The sequence below is a fragment of the Micromys minutus genome (assembly GCF_963924665.1).
Source record: "Micromys minutus genome assembly, chromosome: 1".
In the NCBI taxonomy this organism is placed as follows: Eukaryota; Metazoa; Chordata; class Mammalia; order Rodentia; family Muridae; genus Micromys; species Micromys minutus.
In genome coordinates, this window is record NC_137969.1 from 33,226,133 (window position 1) to 33,250,614 (window position 24,482).

The following is a 24,482-nucleotide window of genomic DNA, read 5'->3' on the forward strand; positions in this document are numbered from 1 at the left end:
TTTTTTTTTTTGTGGGATTTTCCCAGACTTTGGCTAATGACATCTACAAAAAGTTATCTTTGTCTCCTTCTGGACCTGTTGTGTCTAGCTGTGTTCTTGGGAACCCATCTTGGCATAGATACTGCCTGTGGCTCTCTCAGCATGAAGCCTTGGCTTGAGGAGCTGGATTTCTCAGCTTTGCTCTTCTCAGCTCAGTAAACTCTGTTGGCATCAGTTATCCAGTGTTCCAGACATTATATATGCCCGTGACTGGGGTTGTATGGCAGCACAGTTCCTGGGGTGACCCTTCAGGAGCTTCTGATCTCCCTGTTCTCAAATGCCTCGCTACCTACAGTTCCCTTCATGTCCTGGTCTTGCAAAGTGGGTACTGCAGTGCACTGACTACACAGTGCTTAGCATACCCGTGTGACTTCAGTGTGTGTGTGTGTGTGTGTGTGTGTGTGTGTGCTGTTCATGGCTTTGGTGGGTTTAATTCAGAGTACCATCCCTGTTTTTATGGGAAGATTGAACAAATATAAAAGTCTTTGTCAGTGCCTCATCTTTTCAGACTTCCTTTTTCATCCACTTTAAATTTGACATTGTAATAATGCCATGGCTCTCTTCTTTGGAAAAGAACCTCAGGACCTATTCTTTACTTAAAGGAGTTGAGTGCATGTGGGTGATGAGGAAGGAGTCTGAGGAAGGATCTTTATGAGAGATGATAAACTAGAGGTGATACTCCATACTTTAACAGCATCATTTCTGGGAAAACATCTGGAGCTTCTAGATTCTTGATAGATTCAAAAGTCTGGAATCTAGAATTCAGATCTGGAAGACATACATTGATTAGTCCTTGCAGAAGGTTCCCCAAAGGACCACTATTAATATCTGTCAGGGGAATGGGTACCACTGACAGAAAGAAGCATGACCAAAGTTGAATTTGAAAAGGTTTGCCTCATTATCATAGTTACTAACTTTGATGCTTTATCTAAAAATTTGACATGGACTTTGTGTTGATCTCCAGAACATGTCTGTGTAAATTGTACTGTTGACTTATTTTTAAATATTGGTCCCTGGGCTCAATGAATGGAGAGGTACAGTATTTGCTCTTAGATTTTCATAGCCCTGTGTATCCAGCTGGAGGAGCAGAATGCCAGGTCTGGTGCTGGGCACAGTCTGAAACATGCGAGTCTGCATGGCTTAGGGAGCTGAGCTCAGAGCTCTGGGCCATGGATTGCAGCCAGATGACAGAACAGTTTCCTTCCTTCAGTGCAGTGTCTCTGTCCAGTGATGTCTCGCAAGGGTTGAGATCTGGGAGAGGATTTTCCCAAGGGTAGAATCTCCTATCATTCCCTCTTAAAAGAAGGCAGGGCCAGGGGAAGCCCATTGTATTCTGGCCAAATCTACCTCAGGGCTGCCTGCATGAGGCTCTCTCTCCTCAGTCTTTCCCTGGTCACTCTGAACTTGGCTCTGGATGGTGTCTGAGCCCAGCGCAGGTGGCGTTCTCGTTGTCGGGCAGCTAAGACCTGTGAGAGAAAGGGAGCACCATGATACTGGGGTTATCATTGGAGAACGAGAGGCTTTTGGAGTCCCTGCCAACCCAAGAGCTGTCATCATTGCTTTCTGCAATGCATTCAGGGGACAAAGAGGGACTTTGTGCCCCTGACACACACTGTGTTGTTGGGGAGGCGATGCAAGATGAAGTAGACCCACTTGAAAACTCTGCTCATGTCCCAGGCCAGCTCCTTTGGCAAGGGTTGCATCTGGGCCTGTAGAGAGCATCGCTTCACAGCAGAGGCATGTTCACTGCTGCCCAGTCACAGGAGTAATTGCCCTTGGCATTTGCATAGTAGTTCCTGTTAGAGACCTTCAAAGACTGGAAAACTGATTTTAAAGCAGTTTGTTTTAGCATGAATGATCTTTGTTTACCTTGTGTAATAAAAGCACTATTGTTTCCATGTTGTAGCTACTCGTGTTCGTTCGTGGGCAGGACTAACAGTAGCTAAGAGGTAAACCCATGGGAAATAGTCACCCATTCACTTCTCACTCATCTGCTTAGCCATTCTAGGCACATTCAGGGAGCAGCCCCTGGGCTCCTCAGTCCCTCCTAGAGCTGCTGGGTTTCTAAGAAATATAGAGCAAATGGTGTAAAGAACCTTGGGGGCTGGGCTTGTGGCTCAGATATCCTTATGTGCTGAGGACTGTACACTGTGGCTGAGTGCATGGGAGACTCATCAGGACTTTAAGGCAATTACAGACCCAGGGTCGGAGAGTCAAGACTGATGAGGACTGAGTTCCTCAAAGGGGATTAGAACCATGCTGATGGCCTCAGGGTTGGACCAGGTGCCCCTGCTGACACAGGAAGAGGGCCTTGGAAGAAGGAAGCCTGTGGGTGTGTCCAGAATTGGTATTAAAGGTTGGAGTCGAAACGGCAGGAAGTGGTGGGCTTACAGTTGGGATGTGAAGTCTGCTAATGTCTGTACAGAAGTGAGGAGAAGGGGAGGCTGTGCATATGAAGGCATTGAAAAGCAAATGATGTAAAAGTCCTCTGAAACTGTGGCCAGAAATTATATTTTTCATTAGCCTCTAGAGTCTCTTTTTCCCCTTTTTTAAAAGCAATAAAAAAAATTTTAATGACTCCTATTTATTTATGTATTTCTTTTATGTGCAGTGATGTTCTTCCCATGTGCTTATCTGGATGAGTGTGTCAGATTCTCCTGGAACTTGTGTTATAGATGGTTGTGAGATGCCTTGTGGATGTTGGGAATTAAACCGGAGTCCTCTGGAAAACTAGCCATTTCTCTTGACGGCTGAGCCATCTCTCCAGGCACTAACCTGTAAGCTTTAAAGTGTACTCATTTCCTCGTGGCTCTGATTTTACTAGGATTGGAGTAAATATAAGAAAAGAAGCATAAAAAATTCACACACACACAAACACCACAAATCACACGCACACATACCATGCACGACACACACACAGAGTGGGGCTCCAAAAGCACAGCCAAATTTGAACTAAGGTCTGACTTCTCATCTTCATGGTGGAAGCAGCAGTTCTGAATGACCCCTTTCCTGCTCACCCTTTCAGCCTCCTCAGCACTGTCAGGACTATAGGAGATAGGAGAAAGAGGAATGTGGGTTCTGGAACGTTCTTCCAATTCCAAATCTAGACCCTTGGTCGCATCTCGTAAAGACTCAGTAAAAAACTCGTGGTCATGTTTCCGTTTCCAAGCAAAGGTCAGTGCTGCTAAACAGATCTGGAAGAGAGGTGCCCACCGTCAGTGTCTGTGCCCCTCCCACAGAGCCATCTTCCTGGTCTTGCACTGCCAACTGACTTTATCTCACTTCAAAATAGATTCTAGGAGCCACTACCCTGAAATCCCCAGTACCTAGTCACCAGGTGTGGCCTTCACCAAGACACTTACTTGGGGCCTCTAGGGAGCAGATTCATAAACTGAAAATAGAAACAAAGTGGTTCACCTCTTTTGGGATTTTTAAAAATAAGGATTCCGGATACCAGGTTAAAATGGAGCTTCTTAGCCCGGGTTCTAAGATTTTCTTATCACATCTAAGTCAAACTCTAAAGAGAAGACCAAACCACCAAAAGCAAAGCCCCCCCCTCCCCCCGTCCCATGTTGATGAAGGCACCTCCACCAACCACAGTGTAGTTTCTTACCATGAGTGGCTGGGTGACGAATGCACAGCAGACCAGAGAGAGAAGCAGCAGGTGTAGCCACCACATACACTGCGCCGGCACAAACCTGCCCGGGAGAGGGGTCTATCAGCACCTTCACGGGAGTAAGCTACCCAAGAAGCCAGCTATACACAGAGACAATGATGCCTTCACTGTTGGGAGACATGGCAGGGTGCTTGAGGAGGGGCTGTGGGATGGGTGCCAGGTCTGTCTGCACATCAAAGCAGAGTCCGTCCCTGTTGAGGGGACACCAACCTCCCCCAAACTGCCCATGACCAAGAGTAAGAGAGCCTGAAGTAAAGACAGGAGAGATTACAGACAAGGAGCTGGGAAATGTAGGTGGTTGTTGTATCAACTTTGCATTTCATCCCCATGACTCTGGATTAAAAATGCCCAGTTGTCCATCTTTTACAGATAAGTAAACTGAGGTGTGAAGAAACTTCTGGTGCCTGTCCTGTCCTCACACAGTGACCAGCAATGCAGTTGGGAGAAGGGATGTTGTCAGGAAGAAAGGGCCTTGGGTGGCTACCCTCTTCATGGGTGTGGGCTTCTCCAGAGCCACAAGGGCGTGGCCCTCCAGTCTTCAGTGTGGCCCAAACACAGGAGCCAGATGAAGAGGGATGAAGAGGAAGGACTGGTTAGGATTTGTGACATATGTGTCATAGCCAAGCCCAATGTTATATGTTTTTGTTTTTTCCTTTCTTTCTTCAAACAACACCAAGCAACAAATGGTTGAGTTTGGCCAGGGATTTTTCTCTGATAAAACCTTAGAGTCAGAAGACCCCCATTTTAGTGCTTCCCCCATGCTTTTGGTTTTGTACCCAGGACTCTGTCTACATAGAAATTCGGTTGAAGGCCAAGTGACCATTTTGGATTTGTATATGATTAATTCACCTTCAGAAGGGATGGAGTAAAAGAAAAAAAAAAGTAATGTTGCTAACTGAATGAGTTCCCCTAAAATGCATTAGTCTCTTTTTATTTTCTCTCTCTTTTTTAAAATTAGATACTCTGTATTTGCATTTGAGATGTTATCCCTTTACCCCGCCCTGTTCCCATCCCCACCCCCTGCATTAGTCTCTTCATTGACCCTAGACATCTATCAATCACCTGACGATACCTAAAAACCTCAATACTCACCTGTAGCCTAGGAATCCTGTCCCCAAGCCACAGGCCAGGGAAGCTGAGCCAGAGATGGCCCAGGCCACAGAGCTTGACCATAGCAGACAGACCCTTGACTGCTGGGGCCCAAGTTCTTTAAAACCACTGCTGGGAGCTAAGGAAGAGAAAGATGGAGAATGGCAGGTTAGCAGATCTTTTCATTCCCAACCACAATATGATGGGGGCTTGTCACCTTGGTTGGTCCACAGGGTACCAGATATATGGTCACACATAATCTGAGGTGTATCTGTAATGAAGATCCAGAGCAGACAATAAACTTTGAACCAGTGGACTGAGCAGATAGCCCTCCCCATGTGGGTGGGCCTCGTTCAACTGGATAAAATCTAAACAGAACAGGTGGGCACAGAGGAAGCTCCTCTTGATAATAATCGTTGAAGTTGACTTTGTCTGAAGAGCAGAGGTAGCAATGGGCAACGAGCAATGTGGAGTTGGCTGATATAGCTGGGTCATCTGAGCTCTATGTACTTTCTCTACATATTCTACAGTGAACTTGTCATCTCTGTGTTCTGGCTTCCAAGCCCATCTCTCTGTCCAGCACATATAGATAGGAAGCTTTGGACACCCTGCCAGGACTGGTGCTGCTGCTATAATCATGTCTACTGAGTGCTCATTTACACATAGACATGACCTTTTTCTTCTCCCCTAGTGTGTACTGTAGACCAGGCACAGTTGGCTACTTGGTGAACACTGTCTATAGAGCAGTGCCTACCTTCTGCCCAAAGCCTCTGTTGATTCTTTATCCACATAGTATGTGGCCTCAGAGACCTGAAGTAATACTCTGACATTCTTACTAAGCCAGGATCATCAGGCCCTTCAATCCCAATGATCAGAGCAGATGACATCATTTCCTAGGACCTGGGTTTCAGCGGAACTCACTCCTGACTCTATGGAATGGCCTTCCCTATGACCCCCCCACCCCCGCTTCCAGCTCAGTGGTCATCTGCCATAATTTGAAGCTGAAGTTAACATTCTGTTTTGCATAGAAAGGAATGGAGCTTTAAATTTCGGAATATTTAAAGTGTAGGGTCTCACCGTGCCTCTGAAAAAGGATTGTATCAAGCTTGTAAACAAAACTCACCAGAATTGGACTGAAGCCAAATGCTATGATTTTAGATAGGCCTAGGTCCATACCCATGCCTGGATTTTAGGGGAGACCAGAATGGTTAGTGTCATTTGAATCAAGTACATTCTGCTTGTGCTGCCTCTCCAGATGAGCACAGACTACTGATTTGTCAGCAGGAACAGGGACTGCTCAGTATGGCCAAAGGGTGATGTCACCTTGTGAACTGGGAGGAGAGTAGTGGTTCTTCTCTCTCAGAGCAAAATGTTTATCCCTGCAGGCCTCCAGTGAAAACGGTGAACAGACCATACCACTGCTGCTGGCTGTCATCCTCAAAGCTTGGTCAGTCCCGGGGAGAAGGTCTGATATGGGATACTGAAATTATGACAGGGTTATAATTTAGGCCAGGTCAATGCCAATTTTTCTGCTGTGTTTGAAATACTAGGGCCCATTGTAGCCAACTGTGAGGACAGTCCTGGTCAGATGGGGGCCTGGTCAAGCACAGGCCTCAGATAGCTTTTCAAGGATGCCAATTTCTGCTTCTGGCCCAGCTCCCTTGTTCCTAACCTTTAATTCCATCCTCCTACCATGGGGCCAATGCTGGTAGCCTCCAGGCAGCTTCAGGCAGTCAAACTGTTAGATTACAAAGCCCACTGGAGGAAGAAAGGTTGGAGGGTGAGGGCTAGAGGGCCTGAGTGTGCCCTGCCTAGCAACAGGTGCTGTGAGCTATGGAGGAGAGTAAACCACTGCCTGGAGCATGGGAATCAGGATCCAGCTATTCACCGGATCTAACGATGGCCAGGCTACAGTCAAAGGAAGACATCAGTGAAATCCAAGTTTTACCAGCTGTAGTAGTTTGAAGGAAAATGGCTCCATAGGCCCATAGTAAATGCTACTATCAGGAGGTGTGGCCTTGTTGGAGTAGATGTGGTGGTGTTGGAGTAAGTGTGTCACTAGGGGTGAGCTCTGGGGTCTCAGCTCCTCAAGCCAGCCCTAGTGTGTCTCACTGTCTTCCTGCTGCCTGCGAATCCACACGTAGTACTCTCAGATTCTCCTCCAGCATCATGTCTGCCTGCAAGCTGCCATGTTTCCCGCCATAACAACAATGGACTAAACCTCTGACCTGTAAACCAACTCCAATTAAATGTTTTCCTTTATAAGAGCTGCCTTGGTCATGGTGTCTCTTTACAGCATTGAAACATTGACTATGCTATAGAATTATGCTATAGAATTTGCAACTGTATGTCATGCTACTTACAGGGGAGGGCTGCCTCGAGTCTGGTCTCCCACTGGGATCAGGGCCTAATGGGAGAAAAAAACAAACGTAAGACTCTGAACTAGGAATAGCTGTGGTACTACAGGAGATGTTTCTCTCTTGTCCATATCAGGGTGTCTCTGAGATACTAGGCAGAGCTGAGATGTCTTCATCCTGATATAGGCCTGGACTAGCCTTCAACCACCCAGAGCTACTCACCAGAAGCCACAGAGCCAGAGAAAATTGTGTAGCTGAAAAATTAAAAGAGCTATAAGAGGAGAGAGTGATGCATGTGGCCATATAGGTTTGCAAAAGGTAAGTGAAGAATAGGATCTGGGAGAAGGGGTTTGCTCCTCACACAGCTGTGCTTTCTGGCCATAGGCTGACTGGCTACCACTCATATTATTTTGGAAATGGTGGCTACAAGATTATTGTCTACAAGGGATGATGTTCCAAGAAAAAAAAAACTGATTTTAACTATATCTGGTGATGTTTATTTTTAATGAACAAGATAAACAGAAATCACAGGACATACTGCCTACTTAAGAGACTAGCTGAGGAGCCAGCGTAGCTTCTATTTTTAGTTTGCCATACCTTGAGGCACTTCCGTCTTCACGCTTCTTAGAGGCCACTGTGGTGAAGCCCATAGATGCCCTCTGGCTTCCTGGGAAGCAAAGACAGAACAGAGTTGATAGGGGCATCTCACACGGAGGGGGATCTCAGGAGCCCAGGGCCACACAGCTGCTGTACCTTGCTGCACCTAAAGAGCAGTGACAGGAGCTGTGCAGCTGGGCAGGCCAGGAGGGTGCACAGCAGAGCCAGACTGAAGGATTCCAGAGTGTTAGCCGTGGGACCCACATCCAGGGGGCGCTGCAATGGTTCAAATACACGGCAGTTATGTCTTTTGGGCCCAACGCACAGACTTCCAAATGTGTTCAATACGAGTATGACTCCTGTTTAGCTAAAGCCCTTTCTCCCAGAAGCCTTGCCTCCGCTATAGGGGTTGAGCAAGACAAAATGTGCTTTCCCCCCTAAACACATCTTGCGAGCCAAACAGATGCTTGCCAAACACCCACAAGATCTGCTCTCAGTTGACTAAGTTCTGACAACAATCCTGAAGGGAGGTGCCAAGAGGTTTCAGTATGCCCCCAGCAGAAGAGGAGATGCCATCCTGGATCAAACCACCGGAGGCCTCCAGGGAAGTCAAACTCCCCAGAGAGCATAGCAGGTCCCCACTTATCACTTGGTGACATTTCTTCACCATTGATCGTTTGTTATAAGCTCCACCAGCATATTATTATACTTTAAAACTCTGTGTATTTAAGTGGGTATCTGCTACCACATAAAGAGTTCACTATACCCTGTTGTCCTAGGACCGATGACAGGACTTAAGCTTGATATAGCTACTGTCACTGTATTGTCCAGCTGTCTGGAGGACCATTCGAACCTGGGGGCTGGCCCCAAGAATGATCATGAATGTATCGAAGGAAGCAACCTTGGGTTGGAGAGATGGCTCAGTGATTAAGAACACATATTACTCTTGCAGAGGATCCTAGTTCATTTTTTAACACTCACGTCAGGCAGCACATGAAATAACCTGTTACTCCAGCCACAAGTGGTCTGACCCCTCCTCAGGACTCTAAGGGTACCTGCATTCATAAGTTCACACTCTTACCCTCCTTGTAACACATGCATACATAATAAAAATAGTAAATGGATCTTTAAAAAGATTAGCTTGTTTCTCCTTACCCTGACTGCCATGTTGTGTGGCACCCAGGGTGCGAATTCTCACTGGGAAGCAATAAGTCTGTTGAGGACTCACTGACCCTTTCAACTCTGATCCCAGCCATGTTACCTGTTGGAGCATGGAAATCAGGATCCAGCTATTCATTGGATCCAACTGTGACCAGACCACAGACACAGAAAGGCTTCAGTGAAATCCCGGTTTTAGCATCTGTAGTAGTTTGAATAAAAATGGCCCCATAGTAAATGGAGGTGTGGCCTTGTTGGAGTAGGTGTGGAGTTGGAGTAAGTGTGTCACTAGGGGTGGGTTCTGGGGTCTCAGCTGCTCAAGCCAGGCCTAGTCTCACTGTCTTCCTGCTGCCTGTGTATCACCACTCTGCACACTGCTAGATTGTTCCCCCAGTTTAAGCCCTTGTCCAGGAGCTCTGGGTTCTGCTTGTTAAAAGAATAAACTGCACACCCACGATTAGGAAGCTATTGCTGGGAAATTGCTGCCTCCCACCTGTTCATGGCCTCCCATAGTAAACAGGGCAGTGAGGCATGAGTAGCCACACAGCAGGCAGAAGGACACAGAAAGGCGCTGTGTGCGTGGGTAACTGCTGGATGGGGGCTGACTGTACATCGAGAGCCAGATGTGGAAATCCTCCAGGTACTCCGTGAACTTTGAATAGAAAAGCTGAAACAGAAACCACAGATGTTTCCTTAGATACACACATGTGTGAGCTGAGCGAAGTCCTGACTTGTAGAATGAGTCAATGTCATTTCTTGGCTTTTCTCTTTCATCTGAAAGCTGGACACTTCCTGGCTGCTGGGTGGGTGCAGGTAGATGCTCGTGGTAACTTGTTCTGCCTCCTTTCTCCCTACCCACCACCTCTTCAGCAGTATCTCACAGGGCCACACATTTACCACCTGGACTCTGACCCAGTTCAGCCTTCTCTGGATGCTTCTGAAGCTTTAGTATCAACTAGCTCTCTGCTTCTCTCCTGCTGGCTCACAGAGACCTCCTGTCTTGGCCCCCTACCAACTCTTTCCTTTCTGCTTCCAAAGGACTTTCTAAATATTCCCATGCTCAGCACTTTCCACAAAAACACAGTCATATTTTATCAGGGCACCAGCTCTGGGTGCACTGAGACCTGGGACTGACCTGCCTTCTACTCAGTAGTCTTACAAGATCTACTCCCTAGCATGTCATAATATCTTGGATAATTTCACTGGATTTAAAAAAATTCCATGGAATGGGAGGAGAGGTTCTTGGTTGTGGGCTTTGTGTAGAAAAATGCCAGAGCAAAGAAGTGGGAGAGGTTGCTGAGGGAACACCCTCATAAAAGCAGGGAAAGGATAGAATAGGGGGTTTCCAGAGAGGAAACTGGGAAAGGGGATAACATTTGAAATGTAAATAAATAAAATATCCAATAAAAAATAAAAATTTCCATTCAACTTAAATAATATTTGGTATTAAGCATTCTAGGAAAGAGTATTTATGGACAGAACTTGTAATTATGTAACAGAAACAGACATAATTTGTAATGATGATATTACAAACATAATCAAAATAACCAACACACACCAACAAAACAGGTTTAATTGGCAGAGGATATATCTTTTGCATATAAATTCCCATGTGACCATTGATTCCTGGGACCCACCCATATATGCTCACAGATGACTACGTCAGTCTAATTATATTTCTCACCTAAGGTTCTCAAGCACAATAGCTAGAGAAACAACCATGGATATTGTTATCCAGGGGATGTTATAGTTAAACCAGGCTTCTAGTTTATGGTGCTAATTTTTTCTATGTTCCATGGCTATTTGGAAATTATTGTTTCAAATTCAAGTCCATTCATATTTAACCATGCTTTATGTTAAATTGACAACACCAGGTACTCCTCACTCCAATGACAATGGAAGGAACAAGACCCCATGCTCAGGAAAAGTCAGGTAGACAAGATGGCTCAGAAGGTAAAAGTGCTTGCTGACAAGCTTGCTGACTTGACTTGAGTCCAATCCAATTAATGTAAGTTGTTCTCTATCTTTTACATGTGGACTGTCACACACACACACACACACACACACACACACACACACACAATATTATAACAATTAAAAAAAGAAATCTTCAGAAACACAAGTCTCAAAGAAGTGTCTCTTGTGACATTTTGTTTCAATAAATAAATGAAGGAAAACTGTGGTTGTGTAACAGGTAGCTTCAGCAAATAGCTGTGCACAGTGGGCCTTTAAGTTATCTAAAACAAAATTCAGGCAGAGATTTATTCTAAAACATTGAACATAAAGTATAAATGTTTGCAAATGAGCCAATGCCCATCAACAGGGAATAAATGGGAACATCCAGGAAACAAAAATTCATATGTAGTATGTGAGACCATTTTTGTCACTTATTGGGAATTATCTACCATCTGACATTGTAGTCATGACATGTCTACATTCTGTGACAGTGGAATTGGTTATGGTATACCAGTTAGCAACAAGTCCTTAATTTGGGACCTCTTGGATCCTGCAGATAACCAGCAGCCAGAAGTTCTAGAAATTTATTATTGATGCACATAAAAGAAGAACTGAATTATGGTAAATACTGCTAACTGGCAAAGGCTTTAATGCACACCGGCTGTTTAGCTGATGCAAGCATCACCAGAGGAGTAACACTTTGCAGCTATCTCCTTCAAACTGAAATGTCCCCTCCTGGAGGAGAAGGGTAGTGCTAAGACACAGGGAACTCCCAAAACAAGAGATTCACACACATCCTCTACAAGGTTAGGAAAACAGTAAACAGTTGCTATGTAGAGGCTGGTTGCTGCCTGCAAATAGGGCAGAGCTTCAGGGATGCTGTGTTAGTGGGTTGCCAACCATTCTGGGGTGGGCTTTCCTAGTGATGTAGCTTCTATGGAGTCAACTGAATCCTTGTAAGTAATCCACAAACCAACTGACTAACCAAGATAGGCTTGGATGGGATCATTTCTTTGATGTGCTATCAGTTCCTATCTGGGTGAATAGACCTCTGTTCACATTCTCTTCAGAAGTTAAATGACATGGGTATCTCAACCATTTTCTTTATGTTAGGAAAGTTCAAATCGCAACTTTAGAAAGAGAAGCAGAAGTGGGCACCAAAGAATATATCACGGGTCACCTGCATGGAGCCTACCTGCCAGAAACTGAGACCATGGCTCAGGCAGAAGAACTCTCGTAATACACTGCCACCCCATTTGCTCACAGACAGCCAGCACTGAGCAGAGAAGAACCAGGCTTGTCCTGAGTACAGCTCCTTCACTATCACATGGCTGATGAACCAGCTTGGCGAAGGTCCACTACTGTCGTGCCAGAGGCGGATCTTCTGGAGTGGACCCAGTTGGTTAGGAGTGCTAGTGACATACAGAAATGTCTTATCAGCCATGTGTATTCAGCACCTATAAAAATCTCAACAGCTCTGACATGGCCCTTAGGAACAGTGAGTCCTGATTAGCCCTGTGACTGGTAGGGGCACACAGGATCGACTCTAATGTCCCCTTCATCATCACTTTACTTACCATGATTTTAGTTATCAAACACAAATGAAAAATACCAACAAAAATATCTAAAAATAAACACTTCCTAAATTTTGAAGTTTCATTGCACTGTGTTGTTAGAGTGAATCTACTTTATTTTTACTGGCAGATAATTTTGTGCTTCACCTCATTAATAACTCATATTTTAATCTCAGGTTTGGAGGTCAAACAACAATCAAATGGGTCCAGGGTTCGGTGCTCTTCTTTCATTCTGGGATCGACCGTGTAGCCTAGAACACATCTCTGGGAAAGGGAATGGCTATAACTTCAAATCTCAGCTCTTCATCTGTCCGTGTTTGATGGGGATTAGTCTGAAGTTAACTGTTACTGTCTTTGTAAAAACTTGTTCCAAAACCAATAAACATTATAAATGAATTATAGTAAATAGAAAGTTTTTACAAGGAAAAATGGCTTCAGTAGTTTCATGTTTTCTAAGAATGTCAGATATTTACACTTCTACCTTGATAAATCATCTCTCTCCCCATGACTCTTTATTTTTGTGATGCCATACACTGTTGCCCATCCTAATTTTGGGTGGTGGCACTAATAAGTTTGATCAGGTTTTGTGACATTAAAAAAAAACCATTTATTCTAATAAAGAAGCTTAGTAAGCCTCCAACTCTTTCCCCTTACCTTTATTCTCACCCTCATGCTTACAAACCATGCTGTTCTAATGCCAAAGAGTAGAAATATTTCATACATTAGACATGCTTGTAATTCCAACCCCCAGATGGCAGAGGCAAGAAGATAGTTGCAAGTTCAAGGACAGACTGGACTATATAGTGAATTTCAGACCTGTCATGGCTGAATAGTGAGTGTTGTTAAAAGATGATGTCCTGGGTTTCGGCACCAATGCTAGGAAAAGAATGAAAAGAGTGTGTCCGGGGGTGGGGGGGTGAGGCGGGGGGGAGGATATGGCCTGTGGAGGTGCAGTGAGGCCTGGAGGTGAGGGGATGCCTCTGGGGATCCATGTTGGGAATCCCTTCCTCCTGAGGATTCAGCCACACCAGGATATAGTATAGAACAGAGTTTATTCAGGTCATAGGGGAGATAAGAGGGTAGTAGAGGCAGAAAGAGAGAGAAGAGAGAAATAGAGGAGTAGAGGAGTAGAGGCTGGCCATGGAAGGTGGAAGGAGAGGAGGAAAAGTAAAGGGAAGAGGAGAGGTAAGGGAGAGAGAAGAGGAGAGAGAGAGAGAGAGAGAGAGAGAGAGAGAAGAGAGGAGAGAGAGAGGGGGAGAGATAAAGATAGAGAGAGAGGAGAGATAGAGAGAGAGAGGAGAGAGAGGAGAGATAGAGAGAGAGAGAGAGAGGAGAGAGAGAGGGGGGAGAGAGAGAGGAGAGAGGGGGGAAGAGAGAGAGGAGAGAGAGAAGAGAGGAGAGAGAGGGGGGAGAGATAGAGAGAGAGATGAGAGAGAGAGAGAGGAGAGAGAGAGAGAGGGGGGAGAGAGAGAGGAGAGAGAGAGAAGAGAGGAGAGACAGGGGGGGGAGAGATAGAGATAGAGATATAGAGAGAGGAGAGATAGGAGAGAGAAGAGAGATAGAGAGAGAGAGGAGAGATAGAGAGAGAGAAGAGAGGGGGGAGAGAGGAGAGAGAGAAAGAAGAGAGAGAGAGAGAAAGAGAGAGAGAGAAAGAAAGAGAGAGAGAGGGAGGGAGGAGGGGGCAAGCAGCCCCTTTTATAGTGTCAGGTCACTGGGGTGGAACTATTGCCAGGTAACTGAGGAGTGGGGTATACCTGGCTGTTGCTAGGTAACTGAGGGGTGGGGTTTACAGAATCCCAATAGTGAGACCTTACCTTAAAAAGACAAAAGCAAAAACAGTATCTTCTTAGAAATGTATGTGAGCCAGTGATTTCTATGTTTCATCAGCAAGCTTTATCTTTTTTTTTTAGCTTTTCATACAGGTTTATATATTCAACTCTCAATCTGCAAACCCTCTGCACAACAAGATTGCATCAAATAGACAAAGATACAAACTGCCCTTCTATATGAGATATTAGATCTGTAAAATCCTTAATGTTCATAGCTTTATAACACCAATCAATCCTACCTGGGACTGGCTGGTCCTTGGGAAGCTCCATGTTGCCACGATCTTCCCTCTTATTCACTTGACCTCCTCTGAGCTCCTCCGACATCTCAGCCCTCCCTACTTCCCTCGCCCAGCCCAGTCACTGGCTTTCCTTTATTTTACTAATTAAAATGGGAAGGTTTATTTGGAGTCATATGAGTAGGCAGCCCTTCTTAGGGCAGTGGAATTAACATTAAAATACTTACAGCTTCAGGATAATCTACATTTCCTCCTTTTTGTCCAGTTAAAACATTGTTTTCCAACTATAAGATGAAAATAACTGTTGCAGTTTTACAATTTATAAAGTATAAGACAGCCGTAACATCTAGTCTATCAATTTTGTTTATTAAATAAAGCACGCTTTTATCTATCTTGAAAGACTATGATTCTGTATCTGACTTATATCTCGGTTTTTGATTGTATGTCATCTGAAAACCACCTGTTGAGATCTATAGCAAACTTTATCTTAGGATGGTGTTTAGAAATCCAATGTTATCGGCTCAGTGTCTTTGTGATACTCCATTTCTGACCAGCACCTTTTCCCAGACACATGGTTGCAGTACTTATCAATACCTCAGGATGAAGGTGTGCCTGGAATTCCTTCCAAACAAGGGCTTCTCTGGACAGCAGAGTTCTTTGGTTTCTGAGCATCCATTTTCACCACATAGAACAATGAAAACCTTAAGACAGAAGCAGATATGAGAGCCAAGGATGTGTCACAGAGGCTATGAGGTATTGCCTGGCCTCACTTCAGCTCAGAACTGGTAGATTCCAGCTGTGGGGCCTGCATGGCTTACAGAGCCTTCACAGGCCCAGGCTGACATCCTTCATTGCAGAGTCTCCTTGATTAGACAGTTTTTACAAGCTTTTTTTTTTTTTGGAAAAGTAAGACCCCCTGTGGGATTCCTCATCAGGGTAGGACTCCATGGAGGGCACCATCTTATACCCTGGGCATGTTGGTAGGATACTGGGAAAGGCCTGCAGGATACCAGAGTGGGGTCAGGGCTGGTGGGTTGGGTACTGATGTCCATAGGGAGAACTCTAGGATTGTGTTTACTACTCTCCCTGGCATCTGTCACACAGGAATCTTCAGCTTTGGTGTGGTATAATTTTAACCTTTTACTAAGAAAGTATCACTATCTTGTCTTTGAAATCCCACTCCAAAGTAATCTTCTCTGAGTAGTTACTGAATTTTTTATAAAATTATTTGTCTGTTGTTAGACTTCTGGAATTATTTTTTTTGTGCCTGTATATAATGTCAATTAAAGATTTAAAATTACTTTCTTTTGCAAAGTCTGTGATTGCTCTGAGATATTTTGTTGAATATTCTCTCTGGTTTATAAGACCTAGGCACATATTTGGGTCATTTCTAAGGTGTCTAGCTGTCCCATAAGTCTACTAGCCAACCCCATAAGATAATACACTGTGATGGCTCATGCCTGGATGTCTGGAAAAGTCAACCCTGTTCTCTTTTAGGTTGTTAGGCTTATTATTTTCCTGGGCACTAGTGTTCTCTTCCACATGAACTTTACAATCAGTAATTCCTATTCTGCTAGACATTTTTCTGAAATTATAGTTGACTTCATTGGCTTTAATCTCTTTATGTCTTAGGTTTGTTGTTGTTGTTGTTGTTGTTGTTGTGTGTGTGTGTGTGTGTGTGTGTGTGTGTGTTTACAGTAAAACAGATAGTGTTGTGGCTGGGTATGTTGACATGCCTTTACCCCAGGACTTGGGAAGAAGAGGCAGGAGTGTCTCTGAGTTTGAGGCCAGCCTGGTCCATAGAGGATGTTCTAGGCTAGCTGGGGTTATATTGTGGGCTCCTGCATCTACAAACAGACAAATAGTTAAGCAAAACAAAACCAAAACCCCTATTTCCCCTGCATAGCCCCAAAATGACTCATGTGTGTTTCAAGAGACCAGAGAAGCTGTTCTGAAAAATGTCTGGGAACAATTATAGTCCTTGCAAAAGAAACTCCAATAAAACAAGTAATATGGATATATGAATAGATCAATTCACATTATCATCAGTCCTAAAGATTTATTACAAGGGAAAATTAGTTGTGTTAGACATTGTATAAAGATACCTATTTACTTAGTTCTTTTATAAATATTGAGCAAATTCTTTCCCTGTTGATCCTATATGTGTTAGGTGAACTCACCTTCAGGCTCTCAATGTTTTGTGATGAGGAAGATCTTACTTTCACTTATGTATAATGAAAGTCACCGTAGATGAGTGGTGTGTTCACCCACCCCAATTATGAATCTAACAGGCTTGTCCATCTCATTGGGCCTAATTATTTTACATTGTTTTTATATAAGCATATCAAAAGCACATAGATATATCTTATGGCTTCTAGGTGAGGCCATACTCCCCTGCCTCTGGTCCTATGGTTTCCATAAAGCAGACATTTTTTTTTTTTTGAAGAAAAATAGAGTATGTGTCAAGCATGCATGCAGACTTCCTGGTGCATTTGTCGGGGCACATTGCTAGCACATGCCCCTGCAGACCTATCTTCTATAGCCCACCTTGGCCTGGATGCTTCCCTGGGCTGCTAGGCTGGTCTTTCGTTGTCTTCCTCTTTCCTATCATTTCCTTTTCTTCTCCTCCTGCCACATCATTGTTTATTTGCTTCTCTAGGGAACTTTGCCCTTAACCCCAAACTCCCAATCTAGCCCCATTCCCACTTAGCTCAAAAGCTAGTCTAGGAACTTCATATCCCTTTCTTGATAGATTCTTCTCTGGTGGGCCATGCATTCAGTGTTAACTCAGAGAAATACAGCACAATTCTCAGAATCTCAGAGACCCACCAGAAGAAAATCATCTCTGATGCTCATTTTCATAGGAAGGGAGAAAGGGGAATGAGAATCCTGGGGGAAGGAGGCAAGGGCTCTGCCTTTTGCCCATACAAATATGCAGGAAGGCAGGGGATTATGTCATCTCATTGTGAAGTCATACTATTAGGTCATCCACACCCTGAGACCTCACTAAAGTTTTTGCTAGGAGCTTACGTTACCTTTGAGGTAAATCTGGCTGGTGACCGGAAGCCGGTGTCAATGACGACTGCATACAGATGGTGGCCAGGTGGTGTAACTTCTTCCAGAAAAATATACCCAGGATTCTTTTTCTCATGATGATTTACACATCTGCTTTTACTCACCAAAAATCCATAAAGAACCAAAAACAACACAGTGAAAATACTGGGAAGCAAGTTGTGTGGGTGACTGTAAACAAAGGAAGAGAAATTAAGGGAATTCCTCACAGGAACTGGCATTCAGGAAGACACATTAGCGCTTCAAAAGTTCACAAGCTCTCGTTGGTCATCATGGACATATTTTCCAAGCACCTCACACCGGTTGAGTGAAAACACAGAGTTGCCCATGACAAATGTCAGATACCCCACAACCTACACTGAAGCCACAAGGGACCTGTGATGATCTAGCTGGTGTGATGTAAAGCTGCACCCTGCCAGGTCCAATAAACTTAGACTTCGAAATAGAAAAAAAATGGCAGGACAGAGTATATGACTCATTGGTAGTCGTATGCTGGGCTCTGGGTTTAATCCTTAGTATGAATGAAAAAACATGGAAGAGGAGAAGAAAAGAAAGAAGAATGTCCCTATGTGAGGCATGCTTCATAATATTGATGTCTCATTTTGGTTCTGTTGCTGCTGCCTCCTAGCAGAGCAAGACAGAAGCTCAGATGTTCCAATGTACCTCTTCTACACAGCCATGATCCCATGAGGGAGGCCGCTTGCTCTCTACCTGCAACTTACACTCACCTGGTCCCTGCTACCGATGCACCAAGTCTTCCTGAGAGAGCAAGCATTCAGCCCCCTCCTCTCTGTAGACCTACAGAGAGTCACCCATTTAAAGTTCCTACAGCCAGAACCTTAGCATCTCCAGGACTTGGGCTTTATCTGTACTTGACAAATCTCGGAGGGGTTATGCTGTGTGGGAATACTGCCTTCCTGGTCTCCTGCCTCATTACTCGGACTCTGCCTAAGAACTAGGATGTGCTCTTGATCCCCAGAATTCTTCTTTCTTCTTCTAGAGCAGAATCAGTTCACACTTGCTTTCAAGCACACATCATGAACTCAGAGCCTCCTGGTTCTGGCCCACATTTTTTATCCTCTGGTTACTTCCTGGAACCTCCCAGATGTCACCAGTGCTTTGGGTGACTTTGGGTTCTCCTTTCTGTCTGTGGTAGACAAATGTCACACTCATCATTTGCTCACAAATAGCACTGGTGTTGCAGAAACCAGGACCGGCACTACTGTACTCTAAGCCCTGAGAATTGGCTGGCTGAAAAATCTGCTCTGGCGTAGCATCCTTTGTTAGGAATTAATGATTTACTAGCTACCTGTGGTAGTTTGAAGGAATATGGCTCCCATTGGCTCATAAGAAATAGCATTATTAGGAGGTGTAGCCTTGTTGGGAGGAAGTGTGTCACTGGTGATGGACTTTGAGGCTTCAAATGCCAAGCCAGGCCCAATGCTGCTCTCTCTGCTACCGGTGGGTCAAGATGTGGAACTCTCGGCTACCTCTTAAGCATTATGTACTCCATGTTTCTTGCCACAATGACAATGGACCAAACCTCTGAACTGTAAGCTAGCCCAAATTAAATACTTTTTATGATTGTTGCATAGTTATGGTATTCCTTTACAAAAATAGAAACCCTACCTAAGATATTATATATTAGGTCTTCTAACTAATCTAAGTACCATGCACAAGTACCATATTTCATATTCTACCAATGTAAGTGCAAAAAATTTCCAAAATGGCTTTCCCTCAATGCACTTATTTTCCATACTTTAAATATAGTTGTTTGTATAAAACGGCAATTAAGAACACATGGTAACATTTAAAATTATCATTTTCTTTGTTTTTTTTTTTTTTTTCTTGAACTTCACACAGTTTATGAGTTGTTTCTGGGGCAGTCCAAGCCTTTGGGGTTAGCATCCCACTATCAGTGACTGCATATTATGTCTGTTCTTTTGTGACTGGGTTATCTAACTCAGGATGATATTCTCTAGATGCATCCATTTTCTTAAGAATTTGGTTAAGTCATTGTTTCTGATAGCTGAGTAGTACTCCATTGTGTAAATGTATCACAATTTTTGTATCCATTCATCTACTAAAGAACATCTGGGTTCTTTCCAGCTTCTGGCTATTATAAATAGAGCTGCAATGAACATTGTGATGCATATATCTTTGTTGTATATTGGAGTGTCTCTGGGGTATATGCCCAGAAGTGGAATAGCTGGATCTTCAGGTAGTACTATGTCCAATTTTCTGAGGAATCGCCAGACTGATTTCCAGAGTGGTTGTATCAGTTTACAACCCCACTATCCGTGGAGAAGTGTTCCTCTTTCTCCACAACCTCGCCAGCATCTGCTGTCACCTGTTTTGGATCTTGGCCAATCTGACTGGTGTGAGGTAGAATCTCAGGGTTGTTTTGATTTGCATTTCCATGATGGCTAAGCATGTTGAGCACTTCCTTAGATGTTTCACAGCCATTCCATATTCCTCAACTGAGAACGTTTTGTTTAGCTCTGTACCTTATATTTTTAAATAGGGTTGTTTGATTCTCTGGTGTCTAGCTTTTTGAGTTCTTTGTATACCTTGGATATTAGGCCTCTATCTGATGTGGAGTTGGTAAAGATCTTTTCCCATTCTGTTGGCTGCCGTTTTGTTTTGCTGACAATGTCCTTAGCCTTACAGAAACTTTGCAATCTCATTAAGTCCCATCTGTTAATCTTTGACCTTAGAGCTTGAGCCAATGGCGTTTTGTTCAGAAAATTTTCTCCTGTGCCTATGTGTTCTAAGGTTTTCCGTACTTTCTCATCTAATAGTTTCAGTGTATCTGGTTTAATGTGGAGATCTTTGATCCACTTACACTTGAGCTTTGTACAAGGAGATAAGAAAGGGTCTATTTTCATTCTTCTGCATGCTGAGTGCCAGTTGGACCAACACTATTTGTTAAATAGGCTGTCCTTTTTCCATTGAATGTTTACAGCTCCTTTGTCAAAAATCAGGTGACCATATATGTGAGGGCTCATTTCTAGATCTTCTATTCTATTCCATTGATCCACGTGCCTATTTCTGTACCAGTACCATGCAGTTTTCAGCACAATTGCCTTGTAATATAGCTTGAGGTCAGGGATAGTGATTCCTGCAGATGTTTTCTTGTTGTTAAGGATGGATTTAATGATTTCCTGAATTTCCTCAGTTTCAGTTGTTATGTCTCCCCTTTCCTTTCTGATTTTGTTAGTTTGGATACTCTCTCTTTGCCCTCTAGTTAGTCTCGCTAGGGGTTTATCAATCTTGTTGATTTTCTCAAAGAACCAGCTTTGGTTTTGTTGATTCTTTCGATGATTCTTTTTGTTTCTATTTGGTCTATTTCTGCCCTAAGTTTGATTATTTCTTGCTGTCTACTCCTCTTGGGTGTTCTGTTTCCTTTTGTTCTAGTGTTTTCAGCTGTGCTGTCAAGTTGCTAATGTATGCTCTGTTCAGTTTCTTTTTGGAAGCGCTCAGAGCTATGAGTTTTTCTCTCAGTACTGCTTTCATTGCATCCCATAGGTTTGGGTATGTTGTGTTTTCGTTTTCATTGAATTCTAGAAAATCCTTAATTTTTTTCTTTATTTCTTCTTTGACCCTGCTATCCTTTAACAGAGCATTGTTTAGTTTCCATGTGTATGTGGGCTTTTTGTTGTCTTTGTTGTTGTTAAAGACTAGCCTTAGACCATGGTGGTCTGAGAGGATGCATGGGAGTATTTCAATCTTCTTATATCTATTGAGGCTCATTCTGTGTCCAATTATGTGGTCAGTTTTCGAGAAGGTGCGATGGGGTGCTGGAAGAAGGTGTATTCTTTTACTTTAGGATGATATGTTCTGTAGAAATCTATTAATTCTAGTTGGTTCATAGTCTCTGCTAGTTTTACAGTGTCCTTGTTCAGTTTCTGTTTCCATGATCTGTCTATTGGTGAGAGTGGGGTATTAAAGTCTCCCACTATTATTGTGTGGGGTAAAGTATATTTTTTGAGCTTTAGTAGGGTTTCTTTTATGAATGTGGGTGCTTTTGTATTTGGAGCATATATGTTAAGGATTGAGGGTTCCTCCTGACAGATTTCTCTGGTAATGAGTAAAAAGTGTCCTTCCTTATCTTTTTTGATAACTTTTGTTTGGAAATTTACTTTATTCAATATTAGAATAGCCACTCCAGCTTGCTTCTTGGGGCTGTTTGCTTGGAAGTTTTTTTCTAACCTTTTACTCTGAGATAGTGTCTGTCTTTGTCTCTGAGATGAGTTTCCTGTATGCAGCAAAATGCTGGATTTTGTTTATGCATCCAGTCTGATAGCCTATGTCTTTTCATTGGGGAGTTGAGTCCATTTATGTTAATAGATATCAAGGAATAGTGGTTTCTGTTTCCTGCTATTATTGCTTTTGTAGGTTGAGTTGTGTCTGTGTCTCTTTCTTCTTTTGGTTTTCTTGCTTAGGAGTTTTCTTGTTTTTACTAGGATGTAGTTCCCCTCATTGTATTGGGTTTTCCACCTATAATTTATTGTAGTGCTGGGTTTGTGGTCAGATATTGTGTAAATTTTGATTTGTCTTGAAATATCTTCATCTCTCCATCTATGATGATTGATAGTTTTGCTGGGTATAGCAGCTTGGACTGGCACTTGTGCTCTCTTAGGGTCTGCATGATGTCTGTCCAGGCTCTTCTAGCTTTCATAGTCTCTGTTGAGAAATCGGGTGCGATTCTGATTGGTCTGCCTTTGTATGTTACCTGACCTTTTCCCCTTACTGCTTTTAGTATTCTTTCTTTGCTCTGGGTACTTGGTGTTTTGACTATTATGTGTCGGGAGGAATTTCTTTTCTGGTCCAACCTATTTGGAGTTCTGAAGGCTTCTTTTATGCTCGTGGTCATCTCATTCTTAAGGGTAGGGAAGTTTTCTTCTACAATTTTGTTGAATATATTTACTGTGCCTCTTAGTTGATATTCTTCTCCCTCTTCTATTCCTATTATCCTTAGGTTTAGTCTTCTCCTTGTATCCTGGATCTCCTGGACATTTTGGGTTAGAAGCTTTTTCGTTTTTGCATCTTCTCTGACTGTTTTGCCTATGTTTTCAATGTTGTCTTTGGCTCCCGAGATTCTCTCTTCCATCTCTTGTAGTCTGTTGGAAATGCTTGCATCTGTGACTCCTGATTTTTTTTTTTAGGATTTCTACTTCTTGGGTTGTCTCTTTTAGTGTTTCCTTTATTGTGTCCATTTCTGTTTTAAATTCCTTTTTCCATTCCTTCATTTCTTTGGTTCTGTTTTCTTCTAGTTCTTTGAATTTTTTGAGTGTTTTTCTTGTTTCTTCTTTAAAAGCTTCTAATTCTTTATTCTTTTCCTCCTGTACTTGTTTAAGGATCTCCATTATCATCTTGAGGCAGGATTTCATGTCTGAGTCTTCTTTTTCTGGAGTGTTTTACATTCTGTGATGGGAGAGCTGGGATCTAGTGTTGCCAGGTTGTCTTGGTTTCCCTGGGATATGCTCTTTTGCTTTCCTCTTGCCATCTTGTTGTCAGTGATATGTTCTTGCCTTTCCCTTGTACCTGGCCTGTGTCCCTGGATCTCCGCTGGTTTAGGTGGCGGATGGTCTGGGCCCTGTTCTGTGACCCAAAGCCACCAGGTGGGAACAGAGGTCCCAATGCTGGGTTCCTGGTCCCTGGGTCAGGCAGGGCAGGGGCATGCTTTCCGTACACACTCGGCAGAGATCTCTCTGCCCCCTGGCTACTAAAATTATCATTTTAACTAGGGTAGAGGTTTTTTTATTGAAAATGAGGCTAAGATAGTATGAGTAAACCGAACGTAAGCAAACTGAGGGTCACTCTTTATTGCTGCAGATATTAATTTAAATTGGCAATAATTGTCTCAGTCTATACTCAACTATAGCTAAGCTTAAAAGTAAGAAAGACACTGGCTTCCTGGTTTTCCTAAGGCTCTTCCTGGCTGTAACATATAAACAGTAAGATAGCATGCATGACCAGCAGTCCTAGTATCCGTGCTCCAGAAAAAACATGTTACGTAAGTGTTAAGTAGAAAGTCAGCAGAGCATGGGCGTCTCTTAAGTGGTCACCAGAACACACAGAATGACGTTTTCCTTTAGAGAATGGCACTCACCTCTGAAACTCAGAAATGCTGCCCACGTGAAAAGTGGCATTCAGCTGTCTTCTTAGGACAGAGGAAGGTGCAAGGCGATGGTAGCTAGAAGGGGAAAGCACAAGAGAATAGAAACATCGGGTGGGTAGAGATGCGTGGGATGGGACAGTGAGAAGGTGGATAAAAAGAAGTGCCACTTTTCCACTCTTATGATGGAGGCCAGTTTGCCATGTCTTCATTTGTAATTATCTGATGTACCACAGAGCCTCAAGCCTGGTACTAGGAATCACTTCCCATGGAGACTGTCCTCAAAAGTCAGGCATCCGGGTACACTATGTCCTATAGGCAGACTAACTACTGCACATTCTTACATGAGAGTCAGTTTAGAGCCTCATGTGGTCTGACTTTTGCTTAAGCACCTGTCCTGGTCTTACAGATATCCCATCATTGCCAAGCCTATCATGATAACTACAGTAAATACTATTTTTTAGAACATAAAGTTGCCTCCCCTTTATCACCATGAAGATAGTTTCTACATGTTCTTCCTTTGTGACCCTGGCTCTTGGAGGTGAAAGAGTACTATGTAGTAGAGAACACGGGACTGTTTTCATGTATAATTTAACAGCGAAGACTGCTAAAACATTATCAGTAACTTGCACCTCATCATTGTAAAGGGATACCACAAAGCCATAGTAATAAAAACAATATGGTGTTTTTACACACCCATGCAAGCACTCACACACACAAGCAAAACATGGAGACCAATGGATTGAAATAAAGAATCTAGACATAAGTCTGGTAAGTA

General features: G+C 43.4%; 1 protein-coding gene across 1 annotated transcript in view; it reads right to left on the reverse strand.

Moving 5' to 3' along the window:
• PKD1L1 (polycystin 1 like 1, transient receptor potential channel interacting) overlaps positions 1–24,482 on the reverse strand; it is a gene marked incomplete at both ends in the record, with an annotated part of 131,859 nt that overhangs the window by 25,013 nt on the left and 82,364 nt on the right. Inside the window, 13 exons of the mRNA XM_080920204.1 lie at positions 1,387–1,505; positions 3,057–3,233; positions 3,653–3,737; positions 4,808–4,943; positions 6,128–6,284; positions 7,168–7,211; positions 7,759–7,828; positions 7,915–8,034; positions 9,410–9,583; positions 12,068–12,284; positions 15,106–15,212; positions 17,547–17,754; positions 23,699–23,782. Coding sequence (XP_080776330.1) covers positions 1,387–1,505; positions 3,057–3,233; positions 3,653–3,737; positions 4,808–4,943; positions 6,128–6,284; positions 7,168–7,211; positions 7,759–7,828; positions 7,915–8,034; positions 9,410–9,583; positions 12,068–12,284; positions 15,106–15,212; positions 17,547–17,754; positions 23,699–23,782 — 1,698 coding nt within the window. The remainder of the gene's footprint in view (positions 1–1,386; positions 1,506–3,056; positions 3,234–3,652; positions 3,738–4,807; positions 4,944–6,127; positions 6,285–7,167; positions 7,212–7,758; positions 7,829–7,914; positions 8,035–9,409; positions 9,584–12,067; positions 12,285–15,105; positions 15,213–17,546; positions 17,755–23,698; positions 23,783–24,482) is intronic.